Source organism: Echeneis naucrates, chromosome 13, assembly GCF_900963305.1.
Source record: "Echeneis naucrates chromosome 13, fEcheNa1.1, whole genome shotgun sequence".
Taxonomy (NCBI): domain Eukaryota; kingdom Metazoa; phylum Chordata; class Actinopteri; order Carangiformes; family Echeneidae; genus Echeneis; species Echeneis naucrates.
Window position 1 is genome coordinate 12,317,669 of NC_042523.1, and position 25,885 is coordinate 12,343,553.

At 41.6% G+C, this 25,885-nt stretch overlaps 3 protein-coding genes across 4 annotated transcripts; 2 read left to right on the forward strand and 1 right to left on the reverse strand.

Moving 5' to 3' along the window:
• The first annotated feature begins 1,423 nt into the window (after positions 1–1,423).
• On the forward strand, positions 1,424–17,362 carry itpkcb (inositol-trisphosphate 3-kinase Cb). Its single transcript, XM_029517312.1, has 8 exons — positions 1,424–1,521; positions 3,786–5,071; positions 13,110–13,209; positions 13,448–13,661; positions 14,010–14,214; positions 14,640–14,741; positions 15,114–15,185; positions 15,285–17,362. Exons 2-8 carry the CDS (start codon positions 3,974–3,976, stop codon positions 15,492–15,494), a joined length of 2,001 nt encoding a protein of 666 aa, XP_029373172.1. The 5' UTR covers positions 1,424–1,521; positions 3,786–3,973; the 3' UTR covers positions 15,495–17,362.
• Positions 16,994–21,023, reverse strand: actmap (actin maturation protease). Its single transcript, XM_029517313.1, has 7 exons — positions 20,995–21,023; positions 20,401–20,568; positions 19,789–19,857; positions 19,454–19,578; positions 19,010–19,139; positions 18,804–18,874; positions 16,994–18,414 (listed from the first exon to the last, which is right to left on the reverse strand). Exons 1-7 carry the CDS (start codon positions 21,021–21,023, stop codon positions 18,086–18,088), a joined length of 921 nt encoding a protein of 306 aa, XP_029373173.1. The 3' UTR covers positions 16,994–18,085.
• Positions 21,024–22,406: 1,383 nt separating this feature from the next.
• On the forward strand, positions 22,407–25,343 carry snrpa (small nuclear ribonucleoprotein polypeptide A). 2 transcript variants are annotated; one of them, XM_029517314.1, is made up of 7 exons: positions 22,407–22,458; positions 22,727–22,820; positions 22,919–23,091; positions 23,488–23,664; positions 23,993–24,169; positions 24,594–24,682; positions 24,767–25,343. In XM_029517314.1, exons 2-7 carry the CDS (start codon positions 22,748–22,750, stop codon positions 24,924–24,926), a joined length of 849 nt encoding a protein of 282 aa, XP_029373174.1. In that variant the 5' UTR covers positions 22,407–22,458; positions 22,727–22,747; the 3' UTR covers positions 24,927–25,343. The 2 variants fall into 2 exon arrangements, with proteins under 2 accessions (XP_029373174.1, XP_029373175.1); XM_029517315.1 differs by lacking the exon at positions 22,407–22,458 and adding an exon at positions 22,461–22,559.
• The last annotated feature ends 542 nt before the right edge of the window (positions 25,344–25,885 follow it).

Here is a 25,885-nt window from a genome sequence, read left to right on the forward strand (position 1 = left end):
GCTTTGGGGAAGCCATACATGTGCACGCCTTGCTCTGAAGGATTCGAGCATACCATGGTGAAGACTCAAGGACAGCAGAGAAAACACATTGCTAGAAAAACAGTGTCTGTGTGATTTTTTTTATTATGTGTAATCTGTAGAGAGTAAGTTTGGGATAGTTAACCGTGATCCATATATTTGCCATGGATTTTCTGTAAGAACTCATAAACAACATAAAACTGAAAATATAATATATTTCTATACATGAGCTCTAAGTTGTCAAACGTATAAATACGTTAATAAATAACAAATAAATGGGTGATGCACATATTTTAGCGTCCAGCAAACGATGGCAATGTGCCAAACGTATTTTTCTCCTCCGAGTTCACCTGTTGGGTGAACGCCATGATATCGGAAGTCGGAAATTTCCGAGTTGTAACATAGGATTCTCGGTTCCGAGTTTTCATGAACGCAGCATCCAAGCCGGCTTTTTTTCCATCGGAGTCTCTGTTGGAGATGTTGGAGAGTCAGTTTATGAAGACGTAATAACAACAGACAAAGGACTTTAAATAAGTGGACAGAAGACAGGGGCAGAGACGACAAGCCTTTTGGTTATTTATTTCCTATTTTGTATTTAGTATAAGAATTAAATAGTTTACTATTGCACCCCTCCGGAAAAAAAACAGGCTCAGGATTATTTCTTTACTCCCTGCATTGCAACATAAAGCTGAGGCAGCGTATCTCTGTATGTCTTATTGTGCGAATTTCCCTCAGCATAAATAAAGTACGTATATATCATACCTATCATATTTACAAGATTGGATCCCTCCACAGAAACCAGAAACTTCCAGAGACTAGAGCAGACTGGACCCCTGCTGGGGCCGGTCTGTGGACTGGAGATGTTACCATGCTATCATTTGAATAATGAAGAGAGACCCGAAGGCCCGTAGTTATGAGTTTAATCACTCATTTCTACACTGAGACTCATAAGACACGTGAATGGGAGACTCAGACCTGAAGACTCTTTTATGAGCCGTGAACCAATCAGCCATTCCTTCACAGAATAAGCGACAGGGAGACCCTTTCCGAGCCTGTGGCGCGCATGTAAACACGAGATAAAATGATCACTGAGATGATTTGTTACTCCCGAGTCATACAAAAGATTAGTTCAAAATGAACAAATCGTTCACGAACGACGCATCACTACTGGGTAGCCCTGAAGGCAACACGTGTAAACAGCTATGTGTTGATTTGCTCCTCAGCGACACTTTGAAACCAAGTTCCTCATCATTAGCGGCTCTGTGTGGTTTGAGTTAAAGGAGCCTGTTTGCCGCTTTAGGTGGAGGAGCTGAGTGTAGGTTAGACCTGCCCCTGTTACAAACAAGCATTTCCTCTTTTACTCCAACCACATGCTGATAGCACAAAACAGCAGCGCTGCATTCACGGCAACCCGACACACAGATCCCCCCACAGCCGGCAGGGAGCCACAACCCCAGCACATCCCGTCAGTGACAGCTGCTGCACATCCACACAACCTCTCCAGTAAGTTTTTATATTTTACTTTTACACTCTGTACAAGAAGTTAAGGTGACATTTTAAAATCCGTTTTTATCGTTGGATCAGTTTCAGAATTAGACAGAAGAATATGTCGTCTTTTATTGTTCTACATCAAAATCTTTTTGATTTTTTTGTGGTCCTTTAAAATCCCACATGTGGTTTGTGTATTTCTTTACTGCCCTCTAGCCTTACATTTTCACTTAATGTATACATTTAGGACCGAAAATAACAACTGACTTAGACTCATCCAGACTTGACACGACAAGCAAAAATAGTAATGTTTGGTGACTTTTTTGTATCTACGATGTTAATCTCTTAAGAGATCTGTCAAATAAACTGTCAGATAAATGTAAAAGTTCAACACTTAACCCTTGAACTGCAGTTGAATAGAAGAATGAAGAAGTGAAATATGTCACAACTTTACTTTGAATGTGATGACGCAACTGAAGACAACTGACACTTTTTCAATAAACAAACTTTCCATTTAAAGCTTCCAAAGAGGGTATTTTTTCAGACATTATATGCATTTTAGAGACACGTGGAAGTGTTTTCCACCGTGGAAACTTTTTTCCCCTTGCATGTTCTGATTGAACAAAAAGATGATTAATGATTGATAATGATGATTGATGCAGACATTCCGTGACGGATGTCTTAGGTCGTTATTTTACCTTTATTTATATAACGAGGAATGACTTGCATAAAATGTCTTCCTATTTTTGTGGAGTAAAATTTGGACAGCAGATTCTTGTTCATCCAGCCCTGTGTGAGTCACAGTGGACGATAATTTATGATTTTGGTTTCACAATACTGTATTCCAATATGTGTGTGTCTGTGTGTGTGCGCGCAGTTTACAATGAGCTGTTCTTTCCATTGTTATCCTTCCTGTCTCAGTTCCGTTTTGTAAGCATTCCCTCCTGTGAATGACTGAATATCACTCTTTAGTTCACTGCTGTAAGACATTTCAAGTATTTCTGGGATACTGTTTCGTACAGGAGGAAGTTACTGTGACTCTTGTGTTTACAAACTAAATACTGGAAACATGAATACAGTAGTTCATGAAAAGTGGTCTGCAGCAAGAACCTGTGAATACAGTATGACATGAGGAATTTATCATTTACATTTGTGTTGTGTTTGGTACTGCATTGTAGTGTATATGCTATTTTGACAAGAGATGCAACAGTTTTTACTCATTTATGTTTTTATTATCAATGAATCTGATGATAACATTTTCACCATCATGCTTTCTTATAGCTGTGTGCTATGTCTTGTCTGATCAACAGTAAAAACAATTTAATTGCTATCACAGCATCAACACCAAAGTCAATACGTATAAAATAGTTGCCACTTAATTCCAGCAGTCGTGTTGAAGAGCCCGCGTTGCACAGTAATTGTGTTGAAATCCTAAATCAATTCATTTTCTAGATCAACAACATTATTATCTTGTTAGAAAAAAAAAAAAAACTAAACTAGAAAATGCTCGTTGCAGCTTCTTGATTGTCTGGACAACATAACAAGCATCTTAAGACGTGACCTCAGGTTCTGTGTAACTGAAACAGACCTTTTTACTATTCATTCGCAAAGGATTAACCTATTAATAAAACCAATAAGGGAACCTTTTTGAATTTGAATTTTGAATGGAAAGCAAAGTTTCAAGACAACGTCTTTGGAACTTAAAGGAAAAACACCATTGCTTTGTCAACACGATCAACATTTCTTATAGGACATGCAAATGCTGTGTTTTATGTTGGTCTTTGTGCCCATTGCACCTTTGCTGTGAAACCCGGGTCTAGATTGTGCTGTACTGCTGTCGAGACACAGGAAGTGAATTTGGAAAGTCTAAAGTACAGTGTCCAGACAGAGGAGGGCAGCACTCCACTGACTAATACTGGAGAAACTGAGTGTCACATCTCCCTGAAACATGAATTCATTTTCAGTCAACTGATTTACTGAAAAATTGGAGTCATTCATGTCATATTTTCCAGTAAGTATTCCCCACATGTAACCGATGTGACTTTTCTGTCAGTTTCTCTTTTCTTAAAAAAATAAAACGCCGTTTCAATCAATCTTACTTAATAAAAAAGTGACTAATGATGGTGACCAATGCTATGTGTTAGTGATTAATCCATCAATCCGATTAATGGCTTCATGACACGAGAGTGTTTCATAGAGTTTATTGTTGTGGCAGACAATTGTTCGTGGCTTCAGGCCAAATGTTTACTAAATTATTAATCAGGTGTTTGTTTTCACAGATATGAGCAACTCCTACGTGGAAGGAAGGGATGGGCCCATTTTAGAGTTCACATGAGAATCCAATAGATTCTGTGTCTAATGACTTAATGTACATCATACGATTGAGGACCCAATTGCCTTTAAGGATTTTCAAATAAAAAAATTGAAGGTGCGTGGGGTTTTCGCTGATACTACTACGGCATGCAGGATGGGCCAAACTCGCTCGACTCTTTCGCGAAGCACCGCCACCTCAGACAGTACGGGGCGGAGAGGCAGAGACTCAGCAGCCCGGCTCCATATCTGCGGCTGTAGGAGTGCAGAAAGGCGGCAAGGCGAGAAGCTAAACAGGAATCCGATGAAAAACAAAGTGTTGTCGTGCCTGGGGAGGAGAAAACGAGACTCAAGTCAGACGGAAGCGGATTTCGGTCGCGGAAACGGAGCCGGAGATCCAACAACGCTCCGCCATCACAGAGTGGGAAAGTTGCCGAGGGACGAGGCTGAGTCGGCGGCTGGGGACCATCGAGAAGCCCCGGGTTGTTCGGATACACCATTCGGCCATACTCGATATGTCGTAAGACCAGAAGCGACGACTGGCTCGTCCGATGCGTCGGACTTGGAAACGCGGAGCGGTGAAGTCGGCGGTGCAGGCTGCGAGGAGCCCAAACCCGGACGGGAGGACAATGCCTCCGATCCCCCGACGGGGGCCATGGAAGATCAGCCACCGGGGGGAGACAGCCTGGATCGTTGTGTGTCCGGGGTCAGAGTATTAACGGGGACAAGTCCCACTCCAGCCCCGCCGCTCGCCTCAAACACACAGCGGACATTGGACAGTGGAAAGTCGGCTACGGAGACGATGACCAAAACGGAGTGCGGTGCCGCCTCAAGTCCGCCCGAAGCGGCCGGGCACCAAAACACCGAGACCGAGAGCCGGCAGGACGCAGCTCTGGCCCCCCATAGCCCTCCAGGAGGCCCGGGTTTCACAGGAACCATACCGAAACTCATCATAACCCGAGACCCCAGTCCGAGCCGCCCCCAGGGGACACCGCCTCTGCTTGCCGTCCCCCAGGAGCTAGGCACCGGCTCGTGTCTCGATCCACACCCCGAGGACGAGTCTCCCTGCTCGGACAGCGGCTGTGGAGGCTCCCCGGCCCTCATGCGGTCGCCGAGGAAGCTGTCCAACTCGTCCTCCATCGGCCTGTCCTCCGCATCATCCTTCGAGGAGTCCGAGGACGACTTCACCGGCAGCGACATCGAGTCCAGCCTGTCCCCGGCACGGTCTCTGTGCAGCCCGGAAGACGGGACAGCGGTGAGTGTCTCCTCACTTTGGCCACAACAGACCATGTGTGCAGATCAGTGTTTTTGGACATGCCAACTTGACCCCACTCTCATTTCTTTGTGTCTTACAAATTGAAATATTGCTAGGTTGTCCGTAAACCATCGCAGATATAATGTGCAACACACGATTTGATGTAATTCAGGGAATTCAGGCTGTCATGTGCAAAACGTGCTCATAGATGCGCAAACCAGAAGTGTTGCTGCACAGAGACAGATGCAGGTCAACGGATCAACAGTCCTCTGTCCTGTAAGAGCTTCAGCAGAAAGCACTTTGTTTAGTTATCTTATAGCTCAGAGCATCACGCACACACATGCATTTCCATGTTCACTTCAGACAACTGATGCACAGTGATACAAGCATCAGTTGCTGTCAGTTTATGGATGCCATGTTGGTCAAATCATTGAATTTCTTGTCAAGGTTGAGACGTAAAACTTTCCAGGTAAATTCTCTGGAAATGATCTTTTACAGTAAACCAGGATGTTGGCTTCACAGTATGTGTGTCCAGTGGTTCTGCTCGATAACACTTCAAGAGAATCTGCACTGTAACATTTGTCTAATGTGTGGACTTCAAGGCTTTGTCTGTCCATGTGTGTGGAATATGACTACACCAAATTTTAACCAAAGAGGACATTGGCTCTTATCGGTAGCCCATTCTGTCTCATGATCACATTACTTAAACCGTAGGACTGTGTAACCACTTTGAATGCTTGTCTGAATGATGTGTCAGCTTATCTGCAAGTAGACTACATAAACACTATCAGAGGGATCTTGAGGTTAGTTAGATGTTTCCCTCTCCTCTGGGCACAAGCTGCTGTTTTAAATTTCCATGAAGGAAGTTGACCCTGATTCTTGCGCTGTGACTAGAAATGCTTGGAATGAGACCAGTCTTAAAAACAGGATGCGTCCACTGGAGATGGTTGTCCAGTATCGTCGCTTCTCCTCTCAGCAGCTTGTGAGTCATGAATGTGCAGCTTTTCTGTTTAGGGTGCGTCACTTTGCAGGCACGTTGATATATGTTCAAGCTGTCATCATGCTATTCATACTGAACAATTTTTTCAAATGATCAAACCCCATTTATTTTTCCACAGCATATGTTCCACCCTCCTCTGGTATTTTACTTTATTTTTTTCTTCCAGAGGGAAAGCCAGAGGAAGATGTGATGCACAGAAACACTCATTACTCTTTTTGTCACAGCACTGAACACTGTCTCCTCACTGTCTTAATTGGTAACTGTGAGGTGGAGATAAACCTTTACGTGATGGCTAAAAACTTGTGTACCTTTTAGGGAGTATGCCAAGGACTACATAGGCATCAAAACAAAGTCAGCTGTGTGGTTTATTTCATTTGCTATTTTATAACTTCAGTTTTTCAAACATCTCAAAAATATATGACATACTGACACAATCCTAATAACTAGCTGAGCAAACTAGGCAAGAAACCACAAAGTTGAACCAAAAATACACAAACGTACAAGCAACTTCATTATCCTGGTAATTTTTTTTTTTTTTTTTTTTGCATTGACAAAACATAGATCAACCATACATCATAACATAAAGTAATTTACTCTATTAAGAACACAGATCCTTGCTCATTTGCTCATTAAAGTTGGTGTCATTGTTATTGTCCTATTTTCATTAGAAAGGTTCAGATGAACAACCTAACGTCAATGTGTTCATCAACCTGTTGCTTTAGGACTGCAACTATTTTAAAAAATGATCTTCCTGAGATATTGATCAAACATCATATTGGAAAATCTAGTTTCAGAGTTTAAGGTTTGTCCAAAGCTATCCAGTTTACAGCAGTATAGCAGGAAAAAAAGCAAATACTTGCATTGGTGAAACCAGAACCAGAAAATATTCTGTGTTCTTGCTTGAAAATGATTAAATATTTCCCTTTTGTTTTGAATATGTAATACTCAGCCTGCAATACAATGCTTTTCCCACGCAGTTATGAATTGGGTTATTTCATTTTTTTCTCTTTTTTCCCCACAGTCAAGTGCTATTACTTTTCCTGTTTCCATTGTTGTAATGTTGGAGCATACAGGGAGTTTTTGTTGATGATTAAGCACAATCCTACTTCTGGATGACTCTCTTGTGTTTACTGTCACAGTCTCAGTTCCCAGCCTATGTAATCTATTTAAATCTATTTAAATTACAAGAAGATCTCTGACAGTCAAATACATGTTTGGCAAATATAATGGATTGTTCATCAGTTTCAGTAATGATCATCTGACTTGACAGGTTCAGTGGACAATGCAATTTCCCAGCTGCTCGGAGAGAGCCAGGAAATGAGCAACCTGAGGAGTTGCACTTGAGCTGTTGTAACAAACAGGCTGACGCTGTCCTGTGGTTTCTGATAGCAGCAGTTTGTTAATTGGCATGTTGTGCTCTTTCACAAAGATCACGGTTTAGTGGTTTACAGTAATAAATTAAAAGAGGGTGTGTGTCTTTGTGGCACTTGAAAAGCCAATGCCACGCTGCCAGCGCCCAGTCAGTGCAGTTACATTTTGTTCGCTTGATGACGTGAGCAGATACTTGCTCACACATGCATGCTCTAACTTACACAAACACACACTTGCAACGATGCCGTTTTGTGTTCAGAGTTGAGTGTGTCATGGAAAATTGGGCGGAAAGCAGAACTGGTTGCTAGGTGATGTCTCTGCCTTATATGGTGTTTTTTTTCCCCTCCTTGTCTTGTTCTCTTTCTCACTGACAGAGTCTACTTCGTTCCCTGATGTTTGAATAGCGTTAGATGTAAATGCTTGCTCAGCCCAACAAAATATTTGAACTTACCATCAGATTATTCCCCTCCTGTATGAGCCATTCTTTCTTCCACCATATTCATCCGTGCACAAAAGCTCAATACTTTCCCCCTGACATGCCATGAGACATGTAAGGCAGTGGAACACAAAACAAGAGGAAAATAAGGGTAAGCAGACAGAAGACACAGCACCAGCGCCCCCCCCCCAAAAACAAAACAAAAAAAAAAAACACACACACACCGAAACGTAACCTACATGTGATGATCTTACTTATGGGTCTTTAATTCACATGAGCCACAATTGCAGACTTGTTTTCCACGCCACTCTATATTCACAATCCCACACATCACTCCCACAGCACTTAAATACAGAGTTCATGGCACAAAGTTAACAGGAAGGAGAAAAAACCCTGATACATAGCTAAGAAAAAAACCTAAATTGAAAAGTGAAACATTGCCTTTTTTTCTGCAATCATTTTCATCCTTTTTCATTTCTATGCCATTTTATGTACAGTCTGTTGCATGTCTACCCTGGCATCTCATAGTTACACGTGGTCATTACAACACAACACCCAAAGGCCACACTGTTCATTAACTCAGCCATTTAGAATGACGTTCAATGGAGGAGGAAAAACAACTATTGTAATCAGTGGTGTCATAACAAAGTCAAAATGGCAGATGCTCCTTGAAGACTGAAGACCTAAGTCGAGGAAAGAGGATGTGGTTTTAAAGCAGGTGCTTTTGAAAAAAGAGATTCTGACAGTGCCTAAAAACAACCTCGGTATATGCAGATATTGTCACTCCTGTAGCTGATGATAGTTGTCTGACAGGTTCTGCTTTTTGTCCACAGACATAAAATTTGGTAGGTTACAAAGCACTGAGGAATTTGTCATGCAGGCAAAAGGAGAGGCCTGGGAGGACATCGTAAGGCCTGTTGTCCCTACCCCCCATGTTACCAGACAGTCATGAGTCTGGCAGGAGATTGGTTGAGCCTGAGGCTCAGGATAGGCCCTGAGAGGATTAGGAGAGAGATAGAGAGGAGGGGAACAAAGGTTATCCTGTGACAAACAGAAGACACCTTCAGGGAGAGAAGGGAAATGATTTAAGGGAGGAATTAAAAGCCAGGTGGACCAGTTTGAGCAAGCAGATTGTTTAAAATGAAAATAACTGTCAGCGTTAGATCTGCAGGCACGTGGATGTGCTCAATTTCAAGATATCAAGTTTTGAGAAAGTGTTACGAGAGGAAAGGAGGAGTGACGAGATGTTGAAACAGGAGAATTAGTGAATTGGGAAGACAACAAGAGGCTGTAGAGAAGATGATGTGTGTCAGTGTGAGAAATAGGTGAGAGTAGTTACAACAGAGAAGGATTACTTACCAGGCAACATACGCCTCACGTTACAACAGAAGCTAAGTAAGACAGCACATCAGCCAAGAGCTAGCAGAAGGCTCGATCAAACAAATTGTTAGATGATTGTGAAGGATCTCAGGCCAGTGGGTTGGCACATGTTCCTGGTCCTGCATGTCCAGGGAGACCCTGTGCTGATGGTGCGATGTATTTTGTGCTGGCTGCGCTCTCATTTGGTCTCCGGGGCTCTCTTGGCCTGCATCAGCGCCTGCCTCCTCCTCCACTATTGCTCTGTCTGCCAGGTAAGAGCAAAGGGGCAAATTTTGCTGTAGGTTCATGCCACAAGCTTCTTACCAGAAATTACATGAGCGTAGATTAGATTAGAGGCAGGGAACAGATTTGGGTACTAATGTGATTGATGTCCTAGTGTCTTGTTGCTATCACAGTGTGAGACGGTTGTTGTCTGATAGACAGTCTTGTGTAGCTGCGATGATCTCTCTATCTGGGTTAAGAAGCCAGTGAGTCAACCAACAGGATAATCATGTGGCTGACTGGAATACTTTAGGCAGTCTGTCTTTTTGTCAGATGCATTTTTTTTTTTTTTTGAAAATACAATCAGCTTAGAATGTGAATCATCTATCGCTAAAACTAAAGCAACACTTCCTCCAATAATACAGTCACTATTGGAGACAGTTAGATAAATGAACACAATCCCACAAAAACAAGGTACTGATATTTGTTTGAGACAAAATAGTGGAGCTGGCAGTTGAGGAATGTCTATTTAAATGACAGAGGAGAAAAAGTATAATAACTAGAGAAAGGAAGGAAAATAGGCCAGCAGAGGACAGTTATCAACATCAAAGTGTTTAGGATTGAAGAGGAAGCCTGGAAAACAAAGACTGGTGGCATGAAGCTGTGTGCTATATATACATGAGTTATATAAAAGAGAGATGGTGAAGGTCGGACTGTGTGAGGTAAAATGTGTGGGATGGAAATGCTGTATCAGGCTGCAGTATTTCAGAATCAGAAATACTTAAATAATCCCCAGCGGGAAATTCTGCTATTTAACAATTTAACAAGTTTTAACTGAAACAGGAAGGATTTCTTATACAAAAAATTGGAACCATTAGCTCTGTCTGGTAATGGGAATATTAATCGGATGCTTGTGACCCCACATAAGCACCATATTAAGCGGTCAGGCCAAATCAATTAGACAGAGAGCGCCTGATGGCATGTTGATGAAAGAAGTGAAAGGAGAGAGGCCTTCTCTTCCTATTCCCCCCTGGACTGTCATTTTTCACTGAGGTGGTCTTTAGGTGAGGACAGAAGCTGTGGATGTAGTTGCATATAAATAAACTGAGGTTATTATGCTCTGATGGGTAAAAACTGTTTCTATCTTACATGCAAACACTTTCACAATTAGAAAAATAATTCTACAACAAGATGAGAAAAATATCACTATATCTGCAGTTTTTTCTTCTCTGTAAGATGTCACAAAACAAACGTGTGTTCATTGCATTTTGTCAGAGCCCAAGGTGATTAATCTTTTTTTGATCAACCAACAATATAAAGCCAATAAATATGGAGGCTAATATTCTCTCTATGCTATCACTGAATTTCAGTTGTTTTTGTCTGTGAATAACCTGAACAGTTGCTGTTAAGGAAAAATTAATTCAGATATGAAAGATATATCTGAAACATGCCAACACTGTTCAGTATAATCTTTTTCCATTTAAAAGGACTATCGGAGCGACTATGAGGCTAAAATGAGTGTGTATACGTTTATGTGCGTGTGGCCGCTCTGTCCAGAGCACCAGCTCAGACTCCTTGCTGTCTTGCAGAGTCTGGTGTTTTTTTATCCTTATATAATGGGCTCATAGTCATCCCTTACAGCAGCGCTTTGGACGCCAACCGCTGGCAACAGTTTTACTGTACTGACTGGGTTGAGCGTCTGCTCAGAGTGGATCCACCTGTCCTTTTGTAAACAGGGAAAGGAGGATAAATGGAGGAAAGATGAGAAAATGTTCAGGCATTTTTATTTTGTGTAAGCATAATCTTCAGCAAAAGAGTTCAAGGTCACAGTTGGATACTGGTCCGAGCAATTTGTCTTTAAAGGTTACTTCCCAAAGTGAGAAATGGGTAAAATGAAATAAAATAACAGAAAGCTGTCATCATTGAAAAATTGTAAAAAGACCGGTTAAAGTAGCTTTTGTTGGTCTTGCAGTATCATGTCTTACAAACTCTCACACATTCTTAGATACTATTTATGGACATTTCAGCGCGCCTGCTGTTGATGCATAGGTCAGAATGTGTTGTAATATCTTGAAATGACCCAGTGGGGTTTTTGTCATGTTGCAAATTGTGGCTTCTACTGCTCAAGTTTGATGAAATGCATTTGCTGCTCATATGTTTCAGCAATGCTCTTTTCACCAGACTGGCTGAGGTTATGTCACTGTTAATCTGATGAAGCCATTTAAAGTTCAGGTTACAGGTATCAAGTGCTCACTGTCATTACTCACTGAGATCTGGATATTGAGTGGTGGTTTAACCGAACTCCAACCTGCTGCACAGCAGACAAATACAGTTGAATGTGTTGGAAAATTTGGGTCCCGGCAGCCAATTTTCTTTCAACACAGGACAATATCATCACATTAATCACCTGCATTATTATATATTTTTTCTATATTCATATACAACATTGTCTTGAGTAGGTCAGAAACCCGTGAATTTAAAGGACAAACTTAAAATGCAAAGCTTCTGTTAGTATCTTGTAAATGATCTGCTAAGTTTGACTTTAAAGCCTTTGAAAACAGAAAACAGTTTTCAAAGGCTTTAATCTTTCTATTCTGGATGTCATAATAGGAAAGCTTAAAGATCTACGGTTCTTTTTCAAGACCAAAAAACTCAGTTTATCTGCTTCTACTAACCTCAGCAGATTATTTTGTGGTTTTTGGACTCAAAGTGAAAAACTGAAGAAAGAAAGAGTTTTTAGAGGCTTTTAACCTCTGAGTTAAGAGGACTCCATAAACTCAAATAAAGGCTGCTTCTTCTGCTAAGGTAAACACAGACTCAGTTTCTGTTCTGTGTGTGTGTGTGTATTCCTGCAGATATGTTTTATTGTGACAAAGTTTCAACGTAGCAGCTGTGGAAAGAATACAAGAAAGGAGAGCAGAGATAGGCTGACATGTAAACATGGCCAAAGATAGGCTGGGTAGACATTCACAGAAACTGTTTGCTTATAAAGCAATTCATTTTATGTCTTTTATTACTCACGTAATTCTGTTTTGCTTTGGCCAAACTCACATGTTTTTAAATTGTGAGGGTTCATTTTTGAACATTTACTTGGATATGGGAATGATTAGATAAAATTGAAAAATACACTCATCCAACGCTGAGTGTCAGCTTGTTGTGATTTCTCACACATGTCCAAATCAATTGATGTCATGTTCCCCTCATCCTTTGCTTGCGTCAAAGCCGCTGTTGCACACTGTCCTTGCTCTGGTGTTTCCCAATGCAGATAAGGATAAAATGTGTGCACACACACACACCCACACTCATGTACAGGCAGAGTTTCAGACAGCAAGGGTATGCTTTACAACAGCACAGTGGTGGCTTTGGTAAATGTTTTATGAATGGGCTTTGTCAGGTATGTTGAGAACCTCGGTTAAGGGGACGATCTGTCCAATGTCTACTGTGTGTGTGTGTGTGTGGGTGTGTGTGTGTTACATGGTGCGTTTTCCTTTAATGAATAATCATTCTGTCAGGCTGTTGCTCAGTGTCTCTTTTACCAGAACATTAAACCTCGATTGGCCAATCAGTCAGTGCCTCAAATTTGCCTTCTGTGTGACCACTTGCACATTTCTACAAGGGAATGAAGTTGTCTATGGTTTGTTGTTTTCCAGAATAAGTCTTGGCAGAAGTTGAAGACGATGGTTCACTGGTCCCCCTTCGTCGTGTCCTTTAAGAAGCGTTACCCATGGGTGCAGCTTGCTGGCCATGCAGGTATGAATCAAGACACAAAGAATGCTTCACAATATACATGTGGATTCATTCTTCGTCCCCAATTCAAACCTTAAAGACCTAGCTGTCATTATACATCTGTACACATCTATACACACACACATACATATATTATTACCATATTATCAAAAGAGAGTTGTCGATCATTTTATTCAATTCTGAGCCAGGAAGTGAATAAATGTATTTGTTAAAACAATTTTCTTTAATTTACTCTTTAAAGGTAACTTCCAGGCTGGAGAGTATGGACGCTTGCTGAAGCGATACTGTGAGTGTGAGCAGCAGTGCCTGCAGAAGCTGATGAAGGACACGCTGCGACCGTATGTGCCTGGTTATTACGGTGTTGTACAGAGAGACGAGCAGGACTACAACCTGATGGATGACCTGCTGGCTGACTTTGACTCACCCTCCATCATGGACTGTAAGATGGGCAGCAGGTAGGAATGTAATGTAATGTGACAAACAGACCATAAAAACTGCAGAACACACTTTATCAGAGCTTATCTTATGCTCTTGTGCTTTTGAGAGATACAGTGAGCCTTGAAAATGAACCTTTACACATGTATTTGCTTGAACACAGTTTATTCCCACCAGGCGTTTGCCTCTCTCTTATCTACTGTCTATAACAATACAGGCTCTATTTGTAGTTATCAGTTGCTTCACAGAATTAAAATAAGAACACTGTCAGGACATGGAGGAGTTCATGCTGGAAAGGAAAATAAAACAAAACATGTAAATGCGTTAAAAAGAATCTGGATCTAAAAAGAAAAGCCTTTCCATTTCAGGACATACTTGGAGGAAGAGCTGATAAAGGCGAGGGAGCGTCCACGTTTGCGGAAGGACATGTATGACAAGATGGTAGAGGTGGACCCCGGGGCCCCCACAGAGCAGGAGAGGGCCCAGCAGGGCGTTCTTAAACCTAGATACATGCAGTGGAGGGAGACACTCAGCTCCACAGCAACCATGGGCTTCCGCATCGAAGGCATTAAGGTGAGATGTAACCCCGGACCTACAACATAAGGAAGATGCCTGGCTGTGTTAGTGTGACTGAGGAGAACAAATAGTTCCTTCAAAAAGTAAACCAATAAATGGGGGTAAATATTTATCATTGGAATTACCGGACAGACCACACATGTTCGCAGGAAAGTGAAACCCACAGTCTGTTTAGGTTTTTGGCTTGAAGCAAAGACGTAAAGGGGAGTGTTTGTTCTTTCTATATAAAACCAGAATATCTGATGACACATTCTGAGCATTGAAGGAAGCCTGTTGCTCTGCTAAAATTACTTTTAAATACTAGTTTGTTACAATTTTTGCCAATGAACATCTCCATTAAATTGCCCTCAGACAGCCAATTAAAAATATGATAAAGAGAGAGAAGAGCTCCATCAAACAGTATCTTATGTTTTTTTCAACAGAAAGCCGATGGTACTTGCAACACCAACTTTAAGAAGACAAAGCACAGAGAGCAGGTGATGCAGGCACTGGAGGACTTTGTCGAAGGAAACACTCAGATCCTGGTATGTTACAAGTACACTGCTTGCACAATAGCAAACAACCATTAAAAAAAACGTCAAAACTACTCAGGGTGTAAAGTTATTGGGGGAGTGAGTCTCGTGTGCGTTTTGGTAATTTTTAGTTAATTTTCCCTGAAATGATTCAACCAAACCCAAAAATATTATGATCTGCAGATTGTATTGTTTGATGTGTTTAAGGTTGTAAACCTGTAAAACCAAATAAGATTAATTGATAAACAATGAAGAGATTAGCTACGAGCTAAGCAGAGTTGTGCAGATGACAAAAGAAATAGCTCATTCAGTCACTGATGGTGGCAGCGGTAAGGGAAGTACAACGTTAGGATTATTTTAGAACTTCTCTCTCTCTTTCAACAGAAGCTCTACCTCCAGCGGCTGGAGGATCTCCGCTCAGTCCTTGAGCAATCACGCTTCTTCAGAACACATGAGGTGAGACACACACACTTCCTGTTTTGGATGAAGATTAATGCTAACGTGCAGTCATCCACTGTGTTATGATCGCCTGTCTCATCGGTTTCTTCATTGCAGGTTGTTGGGAGCTCTCTGCTCTTCGTGCATGATGCCTCAGGGAAGGCCAGAGTGTGGATGATCGACTTTGGCAAGACAGTTCCCCTGGTGGACCCGCAGACTCTGGACCACAGGACCCCCTGGGTGGAGGGGAACCGGGAGGATGGCTACCTGTGGGGACTGGACAACCTCATAGACATTTTCAGCAGCATGCTCCCAGAGACACCTTGAGAGGGAGACTCAGAAGACTGTAACGACAGATTGGTTCATGTTCAGATGGTGGAAAGGACCAGGATCAGGGGCGTGTGGGGAAAAAAAAAAGACTGACAGGAATAATTAAGAGTTTGATTATTTGTTTTCAAGACCCACACTTTGCTCCAAGCATCTTCATTCACCGCCTGTGTGAAAAGAAACAAAGCAAGCACAGGATTGCTCTTGCCAAGTGGAAAATGCTTGAGGCCAAACCTTATGCATTGAGCTCCACTTCTGTGATCAGTTGAGGCTGAAGGTTTAAGAAAGTGAAAGCAGGAGAGACTTGAAGCAGGATTGTAACGTTAATCTTAGGGACTGTGAGAAGACCCCAAATTCACAGACCTCAGGCGATTCCCATTTCCTGCATTTAATCTACCCTTATTTCATTTCCCTCCTCACGATCTCCCTCTGCTGGTTAAAGTCATGAAATTTGATCCAGTGAAACCTTTTTTACTTCGCTTTGTAGAGGCTCTGGTAGTGAGAGGTATATTGTTGTCATGGACCACATTGACATTTAAGTATACAGTAACACTAAAACACTGGTCAGACCACGTGTTAACTAACTCGATATGTAAATATGATTTTATTTAAATTCCTTTTGGCCTTGGTATAACCTCCTTACCTTGTTTGTACAATTTCTGTGCCTGGTGTTTTTAAAGAAAGAGCTGTTTGATCATTCCAGTGCAGTGGACTCCTGCCTTTTCTGCTTCCAAAGAGTTTGCTCAAGTTTAAACTGATTTACATCTAATCCCAAAGTTGAATTTAAAATAGAAACTGAGTGTTTTCATAATTGGATTTTTGTATGATTATGCAGTGAATGTTTTATTTCCAAGTAACTGATCATTAAGCAGCTGGGCAGCCATGTGTGTCTGGAGTTTGTTGCACTATGGATACTCACAAAGCCATTGAACAAGTGAAACGGTGCCGCTGTGTGTCTTAAGATGGGGAAACAGCACTCAAGTGCTGGGTTTACAATTAGCAGTTTAATGTATTGAATTTGGTATTATCACTCGATTCTTTCTGATCAGTGTTCCTCTAGATTTACAGGGGGTTTTATATGAGAGCAGTGGTGTTTTGGCGCCAACTGGAATTACCTGATTGAACTGATCAGTCTACTAAGGTGTTCTTGAGATTTCACTCGTACCCACTCACACATGATCTTAACTGGAAATTTTAAATGTGTCTTATGATTGCGAGGATGTTGCTTTATTGCTAACAAGAATATCAGTTTTAAACCTGACGATATTGCTGTAAGCCTTGTATAGTTGAACTAGACAGGTTTGTGGTTTGGCGTTTTTGTATTCAAGCTCAAAAGTTTACAAAAACATTGTTATATTCAGATACCAAGGCAGTGGTGATGATCATATCTGTGATTCCTTCACTGGAATGCAGCAGGTCAATGAACATAAGTCCTCAGTCTTCCAGACGTCCTTTAGTGGTGTCAGGCAGCACTGTTTTCTTGTGCGTGCGTGTGTGTGTGTGTGTGAGAGTGAGAAAGTAGGCGGTTCATTCGCAGCTTGTCCACCTGTGTGCTGCAAACATCTGACTTTATTCATTTGGAATTTGAATTCAGGAGATAAGTTTTTACATCTCTTAAAAATCAACGAAGGAAAACAGTGTTTACGAAGTCTTTGATCTTTTTGCCCACAAATCCTCTATATTTGTAAAAAGGCAAACTATCAGGTCTCCAAACTGGGTGCTGCTTTGTTCATAAGAAAACTGGATTCATTTGTATTTGTATTTCCAAAGGCAGCATATTTTAAATCTGTAAACACAGATGGGTGAAAATTGTTAATAAATCCCTGCTTTGTTTGAAAGGTCACGGATTGCAATAAACTGGAAGTAAGAGTTTTCAGAGTTTGTTTTTTGTCTTTTCTCCTACACACAATTCAGATTGTCAGTTTCTTTAAATCTCTCCTGTCTTTAAATGTTTATTTTACTGATTGTCTGCCAGTGGTTCAGTCACTTACACTGCAAAAGGTACTTACTCCACCATGTGTAAACTCAATATTTTTTATGTCCCGCCACAAAATGATCTGACTAGATTTTGGTGTGCATTCTTGAATATTTAATGAGGCAAAGTACAGTAATGACCTATATCCCCCATATGTGTTCTGTTATCATGAAGCTCATAGCTTCCAGGTCACACAAGGCCGTAGTTGAGCTTCATATGTATACTGATATTAATTTAACCCCATCCCTACACACACAGTCACATTAAGAGGAAGCTCTGAGTTTGGCAAATTGTCTGTACGGTAAACAAATTCAAGTCATGGTACTAGAAATATGTTTATATCACCCATCCTTAATAGAATGAACAACCAGGAAACATCTCATCTGTGACCCATTCAGTGTGTTGATATTGTTGTCGTTCCTGTTGTGTGATATTCACATTTTTCATTTGTATATAGCAGCCCATCTGAAACTACTTCCTAGATCCAGATCTGTTAAAACTCCTATTATATTGGTTCTCCTGTGGGATCAGTCACCGTGTGATGCCCCAGCCAATTACAACCGGAGTGCATGTTTAAGCTACAGCTCTGTCCTCTTTGCCACCAGGGTCATGATAATCACTGATCCTGCGTGTTCATGTGGAGCAGCACTGCTTGTCCAGCCAGCCCAGCTTCCAGGCCTCCTTGAGGAACCACATACTGAGTCCCGTCATTAGCTCTCTGAGGGTCCATCGTCCTCAGCTGCTCATTGCTCTGAGCTACGCTGTCCAAACTCCACAGCTGGTAGCGCAGGCTTTTACCCTGTTTAGCCAGGATGTACACCTCCTTGAGTTTGTTTACAGGACAAGGGGAACTGGTGTCTATGGGCAGGTGAAGCCAAGGGAGACTGGGATCAGGCTGATGGTGATGTTCGTTTATACTCCCCTGGTCCAAACTGAGGAGAACACCTGTAAGGAATGGATACAGTAGTTGTGTTGTGAGAGTGTCAATCTCAATTAAAAATCAAAAATCTTAAATCAGCAGTTTTTTTGTTTTTTTTTCCAGTAAACAAGGGTTATTTTTAGGAAATATCAAAAACAGGGTTTAAATACACTTACCATGTTACCATGGAAAGTTACTAGAATAAAAGGTCAGATTTGTTCAGTATTTCCATCAATGTACATTTTTAATGTAAATAAACTACTTTGATTCATGTCTTGTGCCTTTAAAATATGAGTTTTTCCTTTTTGGTTCTTTTGAAGTAAATGTGGTCTTAGATTTCGCCTATGTATTATATTTAAACCTAAAAAAAAAAAACAAAACAAAACAAACAAACAAAGCATTCCTAAACTCTTACCTGAAGCAACTGCCCAGTGTGCCCTGTGGCCACCCCGTTGGCATGGCTCATGGTTGTAGTCTTCATCATATCTGTACATACTGTCAAAGAACTTTCTCATGTCAGCTGTTGTCTTACGACGTATCAAAACAGACACATATCAGTCTTGCGCTAACGTTAGCAGCAACACACCTCCATCATGGTGGTTCTGATTGGCTCCAGGATACGGGATGAGAACAGGCTGTTTCCTCCACAGGTGTGTGATGATGGCTACAGCATTATTACCATATAAACCTCCTGACAGCAGCTCTGCTTTACAACCAAAAACCTCTTCTGCCAGCAAGGTCATGTTTTTTGCTGAAAGCATAAAAGATTTTAATGAGAGTATTAAGAAACCCATCACCATCAATTCGAACTGAGTGTTTATGGTGTGTAAGAGAGAAGCACCTCTAAAACATGCTGGTTATGGAACTTCCACATTTTTAAATTACTTACATCCTACATCTGGCTCATCTAACAAAGTGCCCCGTTTTAACTTCTGCCAACAGCTAATGGTATCAAAATATTTATTTTGGCTTTAAGACTCTTGATTAGCAATGCAATCAGGAAAACTCAGCTGAATTCAACTGAACACAAATACTGTTGCTCCACAAATTTTACACCTTTGTTACCTGAAAACATTTCACCCTGTGCTGTGTATCCCCTCCTCAGTGCTGTCTGAACCACAGCTTCCACCTGAGTACTCAGCTGTGGCCGTCTAAGTTGAGCCGCCATCCACAAAGCTACTAGACCACACCTGAAAGGTAAATAAATGACATACTCACAGTCACACTGGTAAATATCATGTTTAATGACTAAGGCATAAAAGCCTTCAGGTCATGCTAATAATATAATAGCTCCATTGTACAAACGACAGTTGGGGCAATCGGTTCATTTGTTTTGTTAAGTGCTTTTTCAGTCAAATGTGTTCCTTAGTTTACTGTGTGACCAAGGTTTATTCACTTACTGTGGGCCATCTTGGATGAGGGAGGGCACATACGTGTTCACTAGTATCCACTGCCAGTCCTTCCTAAAACTGAGGCACAAAAACCACATCAGCTAAATAAATACGCAATATTCCACGAGAACAACTTTGCTAACTGTTTTTTCAAGCTTAGAATAAATTGCTTATCGAGTACAAATTACAGTCCGTTACAGTCCACATTCCCAGTCCTAAAATACTTCATCAGCATGTCAATAAAAATTATTTGATCCAATTATTTAAGCACTTCATAATTAGCTTACTTATTACAGTCAATTACCAATTATCACCATTACAAAACATCTGATTAGTCATGTGCAGTGCATTTAAAATCAGATCACTGTTCTTCAAATGAGACTAACTCAGTGTCAAGATAATCTATTAATTCACTTTGAGCTAATTTGATCCTTCTAGCAATGTTTCGGTGTTCTTGAAATCCTGCATGTAGTGATCTTGAACGATTTTGTGCAGCTTTAAATGTGTTATCATTTGGAAACAAACATGAAAGGTCAATATGATTGGTGATCAATTACTTCACTGTCCACATTTTAAATAAACACATATTTAGGCTAAAAGTTTTTAGAAATCCTGTCTCACCTGCTGCCCCTCTGTGTGAGCAGTAATCGGGCCTCTGTGTGGTCCCCCTCAACTGGACTCCTGCTGCTGGCTATAGTCTGATACAGCTTCTTCTGGTGTCCTGAGGCATGAGGAGGAGGAGGTGGACCTGGAGCTGGTGGAGGAGGAGGAGGAGGAGGAGGAGGATGTAGACCCGGAGCTGGTGGAGGAGGAGGGGGTAGACCTGGAGCTGGTGGAGGAGGAGGAGGATGTAGACCTGGAGCTGATGGAGGAGGAGGAGGAGGAGGATGTAGACCTGGAGCTGATGGAGGAGGAGGAGGAGGAGGTAGACCTGGAGCTGATGGAGGAGGAAGAGGATGTAGACCTGGAGCTGGTGGAGGAGGAGGATGTAGACCCGGAGCTGATGGAGGAGGAAGAGGAGGAGGTAGACCCGGAGCTGATGGAGGAGGAGGAGGATGTAGACCTGGAGCTGATGGAGGAGGAGGAGGTAGACCTGGAGCTGGTGGAGGAGGAGGATGTAGACCCGGAGCTGATGGAGGAGGAAGAGGAGGAGGTAGACCCGGAGCTGATGGAGGAGGAGGAGGAGGATGTAGACCTGGAGCTGGTGGAGCTAGTGGAGAGGACAGCGGACACTGCACTGGCATTTTCACTCAGCTCTGTCTGGATTGAATGAGAGAGAAGAGAGAAGGCCTATGAATATATATATATTGGATCTTTACAATATAAAGTGATCTGGTAACGACTCGAAAAAACTTCACCAAACTCAAAGAAAGTCCGTCATGACCAAAAAGAAACAGCAGTGGCGCTGAAAGAACTCGGTGGTTGATTTTGTTTGTGGACAAAAATACAGTCAAAACTCAATTCCTGTTTTTACCTCTTATTTACAGCGACCTACTGATCGTGTTAACCACTGCGGACGCCTGTACCTCTTCAGGACGTGTTTAGTCCTCCACTCAGCTCTCTGTAGCAGATGTGTCCATATTCGGAAGAACTGATCTCGTTTCTTCTTCGGTGGTACACACCAGCAGTTGTCGCCACCTACTGGATCTTCTGTTTTCCCCTTCTTCTTCTTCTTCTTTTTTATTTGCCGCTGGTGTCGCTAACTTCATGTTCCTTAGGGTAGAGTGGCTAGCGGCTAGCTACACCAGTGTAAGCTGGGCTCACCAATTCTCGCCTCAATATCTGCCATCATCCTGCACCTATGACAAGAAATACTATCATAAAAGGAGGCAGAGGAGGAACTAGACATGTAGCACACAAACAGGACAGGAGAGGAGAAGGAGGAAGAGAGAGAGAGCTAGAGGACATTTCTAATCGGTTAGTTAGATTAGCGGAGCGTCTGAACAGTTTAGGGAAAGAGAAAAGAGGTTGAATTCTTAGCTCAGTATAAGTTTGATAATAGTTTACTGTCTATTAATCAACACGAGGTAACACACAGCACAACCAGTAGAGACCTCCACGGACTGGACCCCAGACCCCCCGGAGTCAGACTGTTTATTGTGTCCATATAATAAATGTTTTGTGACTGACTCCTGCTGGACAGGAAGCAGAAACTGAAACTACATAAAACCCATAATAGATTGCGGGTTCGATTCCCCGGCCAACCGATCATGTTCACGACTACACCAGACTCCTGACCCCTGCAGAGACTAGAGTGTTAATTAAATCTTTCTGTGTTATGACATTGTATGGTGTAGAGTGCAGGCGCAAACCATTAATCCATGTGCCTGAGTAAAATAACGTGCTCACATTCTGCTACCAAAAACGTGTCCCTCCATCCACTATCTTTATTTACATTAAGACGTGGTTCGGTGACAGAAAGCATGGAATGTGAATGGTATTACCAGATTTTTTTTCTTTAAAAAATATGAAATTTCGTGAAACAAACAAACTGAATCCCATTCTACATACGATGCGGTAGGTGGCGGTATGTACCTATGAATTGGTATTGCAATCCGCCGATAAATGCAACGAAGAAGAAAAACTTCTCCCACACCGGAAATTACGTCCATGCGTCCGCTAACGCGAGAAAATTCAACGAAGTTGGCAAAGGCCGGGGTTTTCATTCATCCCTTCGTGGTAAGTTGAGTCTCTTTTAAGTAAAGCGTAAAGTTAACTGCGTCGTGTTTGTGAAACTGAGGAGCACATTTGACGATTTTTGGGAAAAGGGAGGCTCGGATGTAAGTGATGTATGAATGCAGTTATTTAAACGATGTTAACTGTTGCTAGCTTGTAGGCTTACGCGCATTCCGCGTTTCTTAACACTAGCTCGTTAGCTAGCTGGCGTTGAACAGGAACTATGCTTTTACCCGTTTTAAAACTAACACTTTGAGCTTTTTAAATCCAGTAACACAACAGCGGGTTGGAAATGGCCACAGCGGAGGTTCGGCTCAATCATACGATCTACATCAACAACTTGAACGAGAAAATCAAGAAGGATGGTATGTTCAGGGATCGTCACCTTCCAGCCTCTCGCACATTCAGCAGCATTATATTATATTAATCTGACGGTTTGTCTTATTTGTTAATTCCTCTTCAGAGCTGAAAAAGTCTCTGTACGCCATCTTCTCACAGTTCGGGCAGATTTTGGACATCCTGGTTGCACGAAACATAAAGATGAAGGGTCAGGCCTTTGTAATCTTTAAAGAGGTCAACAGTGCATCCAATGCCCTGAGATCCATGCAGGGATTCCCTTTCTACGACAAACCCATGGTAGGTCACCCATTAAAGTACCAGACTGCCGAAGAGCTTAGCAAAGAATTAACCCGTTGGAAATGACACTTATTTAATATCAAGACAATTTTACCTCTGACGACTTCTTCTAAAACAAGGCTATGTGAAGTGTTTTGAATTAAATGTTTAATTTATTTCCTTGGGGTTATCCAGGATGTCTTAAAATATTAAATAATTTAGTCGTAATGCTAAGGAATAATGGCAAATTCATACACCTATTGTCATTTCGATGTCATTCTTACAAGTTTGTGTTGACATATTTAATTGGAGGGTAAATCAAGTAAATTATTTTATTCTGATATTAAACACAACATACAAAGCCTCAAAATAACTTGTCAAAATGTTCTTTAAATATAATTCTGTCCTTTCTTGCAGCGTATTCAATATGCCAAGCAGGACTCAGACATCATAGCCAAAATGAAGGGGACTTATGTGGAGCGAGACCGTAAAAAAGAGAAGAAGAAGATTAAGGGACCTGATGCAGCAGGATCTAAAAAAGGTGTACCAGGCGCTGCTGCCTCCATGGTTGCTGGGGTACCTGCTGCCATCCCTGTAAGTTGGTGTTGGGAACAGAATATTTGCATCAAGTGTTAATATTTGCATCAAGTGTTAATATTTGCTTTTATGTGAAAGAGCAAAAAATGGGTTCAATCAAATCTCTGGAATCTAATTTGTTACTCACTTCTGTTGGTGTCTGTTCATGCTGACAGACAAGATGACCAAACAAATTGACACCAATCTTCATGCAAAAGTAAATAGCATATTGGCTCAGAGGACCTGGTTGGGGATAATTGGTGACATGGAGGACAACTGAAGGAGTTAGTTTGGAAAATATTCTGACTACTGACATGCTAATGACACGTGCACCTCACCCTTTTAGGGAATGCCTCCCATGAGCCAGGCTCCCCGCATGATGCACATGCCAGGGCAGCCACCCTACATGCCTCCACCAGGTATGATGCCACCTCCTGGGATGGCACCTGGTCAGATGCCTCCTGGGGCCATGCCTCCTGGTCAGATGATGCCAGGACAGATGCCTGGACAAATGCCTCAGCAGGTAGCGTTCTGTCCCAAGTACTTTCATTCATTTATTAATCTTTTACTGCTTATCTGTTTCCATGTTGGGGGGGTGCTGGGGCCGATCCCAGCTCACACTGGGTGAGGGTGGGATCACCATGGACAGGTTGTCAGTCCGTTGCAGGGCAAATGCACAGAAACAAAGCACCACTCACTCTAAAACCTACAGAGAAACATAATGTCTTTGGATGATGGGAGAAAACTGGAGTACCCAGTGAAAAACCCATGCAAGCACAGGGAGAATATGCAAACTCCGCACAGAAAGGCCAATCGGCCTGGGAAGCAAACCTGCAACGTTCTTTTAGTGGGGCAACAATGCTAACCACTATGCTGCTGTGCTGCCCCCCAACTACTTATTGTAAGCATTATTTATCATATATACTGACATACTGGCTTCCACATAGGTGGCAGAAAATCCACCCAACCACATCCTCTTCCTCACCAACCTGCCGGAGGAGACAAATGAACTCATGCTCTCGATGCTCTTCAACCAGTTAGTAACAACTCATTTAAATTTGCATATTTGCACTTGTCAAGTGGTTAAAGACTAAACCTGACTCTTTTGCTGTGTATCAAGGTTTCCTGGCTTCAAGGAAGTGCGTCTGGTCCCTGGCCGTCATGACATCGCCTTTGTGGAGTTTGAGAATGAAGTACAGGCTGGTGCTGCAAGAGATGCATTACAAGGCTTTAAGATCACACAAACTAATGCCATGAAGATCTCGTTCGCTAAGAAATAGCATCTATCACAAAGAGCAGTGACTCGACGTAAGAACTAGTTTTTAGAAATGTGCATTCTCTGATCAGTCCTGCATAGCTGGTGGTCCCTCCTCCCACCTCAAGAATTACATGTAAGTATGCTTTAGTCACATCAAGTTGCTGTGTTTGTTTGTGCTACATAACTCCTGATATGCGTAATTATAAGGTGCACCTATGGACATTGATCACTTCATCCAGTTGATAGGAATTTCCCAAATCAATTGCAGTTATTTCTTTTTATTGTCTTTTTTTTTTTTTTTTTAATCTATAAGCAACTTGATGTGCCAACATTTTTTTTATATTGTCTGTCATAAAGCATTGCACCCAGAGTCTGGTTTACCAGACATTGTACCTGGAGCTTTTTCCTTTTAAATAATTAAATGGTTTCTCTGACTGTGCTCTGCCTCATGACTTCACATGTGCTTATATCCCAGTTAATTTTCAGCAGAGTTTAACTCTTCCCAACATGATGCAGTGTGTTGCATAGTTTTAATACTTCAGATAATTAATTCTATTAATCATAGCTACTTTATTGGGGCCCATATGTAGAATAATTTTCTTGCTTGTATGCAATGAACACAAATGTCTGGAATAACGAGGGGAAATTACTTGAGGCTTCTACAGCAAAAGCAGGGAGAAAATAGTCAACAAAGGTAATTGATTGAATTCAGTCTGTGGATGCTGATGTCAGAGTTCAGACTGCTAGCTGCCTGAAATTTCCATTAACATTGCTTTTTTTTTTTTTTTTTTTTTAATAGATGTTCTTGTGCCAGAGAAAAAAACCCAATTTCCTGTGTCCTGCTGTAGAGAGCTTTCAATTTCTGGCCCTATAAACAATCTTTTCCCTCTTACATTTAATTTAAATTAAAATTTTTACTTTTTTTTTTTTTTTTTTTTTTTTTTTTTTATTCCAACATGGATAAGAAAGCTCAGAGAAATT

Coding starts and splice junctions, on each gene's coding strand:
- itpkcb (XM_029517312.1), top strand. CDS start 3,974: ATGGGCCAAACTCGCTCGACTCTTTCGCGAAGCACCGCCACCTCAGAC. Junction 13,662..14,009: donor GACTGTAAGATGGGCAGCAG/GTAGGAATGTAA, acceptor TTTCCATTTCAG/GACATACTTGGAGGAAGAGC. Junction 14,742..15,113: donor AAGGAAACACTCAGATCCTG/GTATGTTACAAG, acceptor CTCTTTCAACAG/AAGCTCTACCTCCAGCGGCT.
- actmap (XM_029517313.1), bottom strand. CDS start 21,023: ATGCCAGTGCAGTGTCCGCTGTCCTCTCC. Junction 20,569..20,994: donor CAGTGTCCGCTGTCCTCTCC/ACTAGCTCCACC, acceptor AGCTCCGGGTCT/ACATCCTCCTCCTCCTCCTC. Junction 18,415..18,803: donor ACACTGGGCAGTTGCTTCAG/GTAAGAGTTTAG, acceptor CATTCCTTACAG/GTGTTCTCCTCAGTTTGGAC.
- snrpa (XM_029517314.1), top strand. CDS start 22,748: ATGGCCACAGCGGAGGTTCGGCTCAATCATACGATCTACATCAACAAC. Junction 22,821..22,918: donor CGAGAAAATCAAGAAGGATG/GTATGTTCAGGG, acceptor ATTCCTCTTCAG/AGCTGAAAAAGTCTCTGTAC. Junction 23,665..23,992: donor GGGTACCTGCTGCCATCCCT/GTAAGTTGGTGT, acceptor TCACCCTTTTAG/GGAATGCCTCCCATGAGCCA.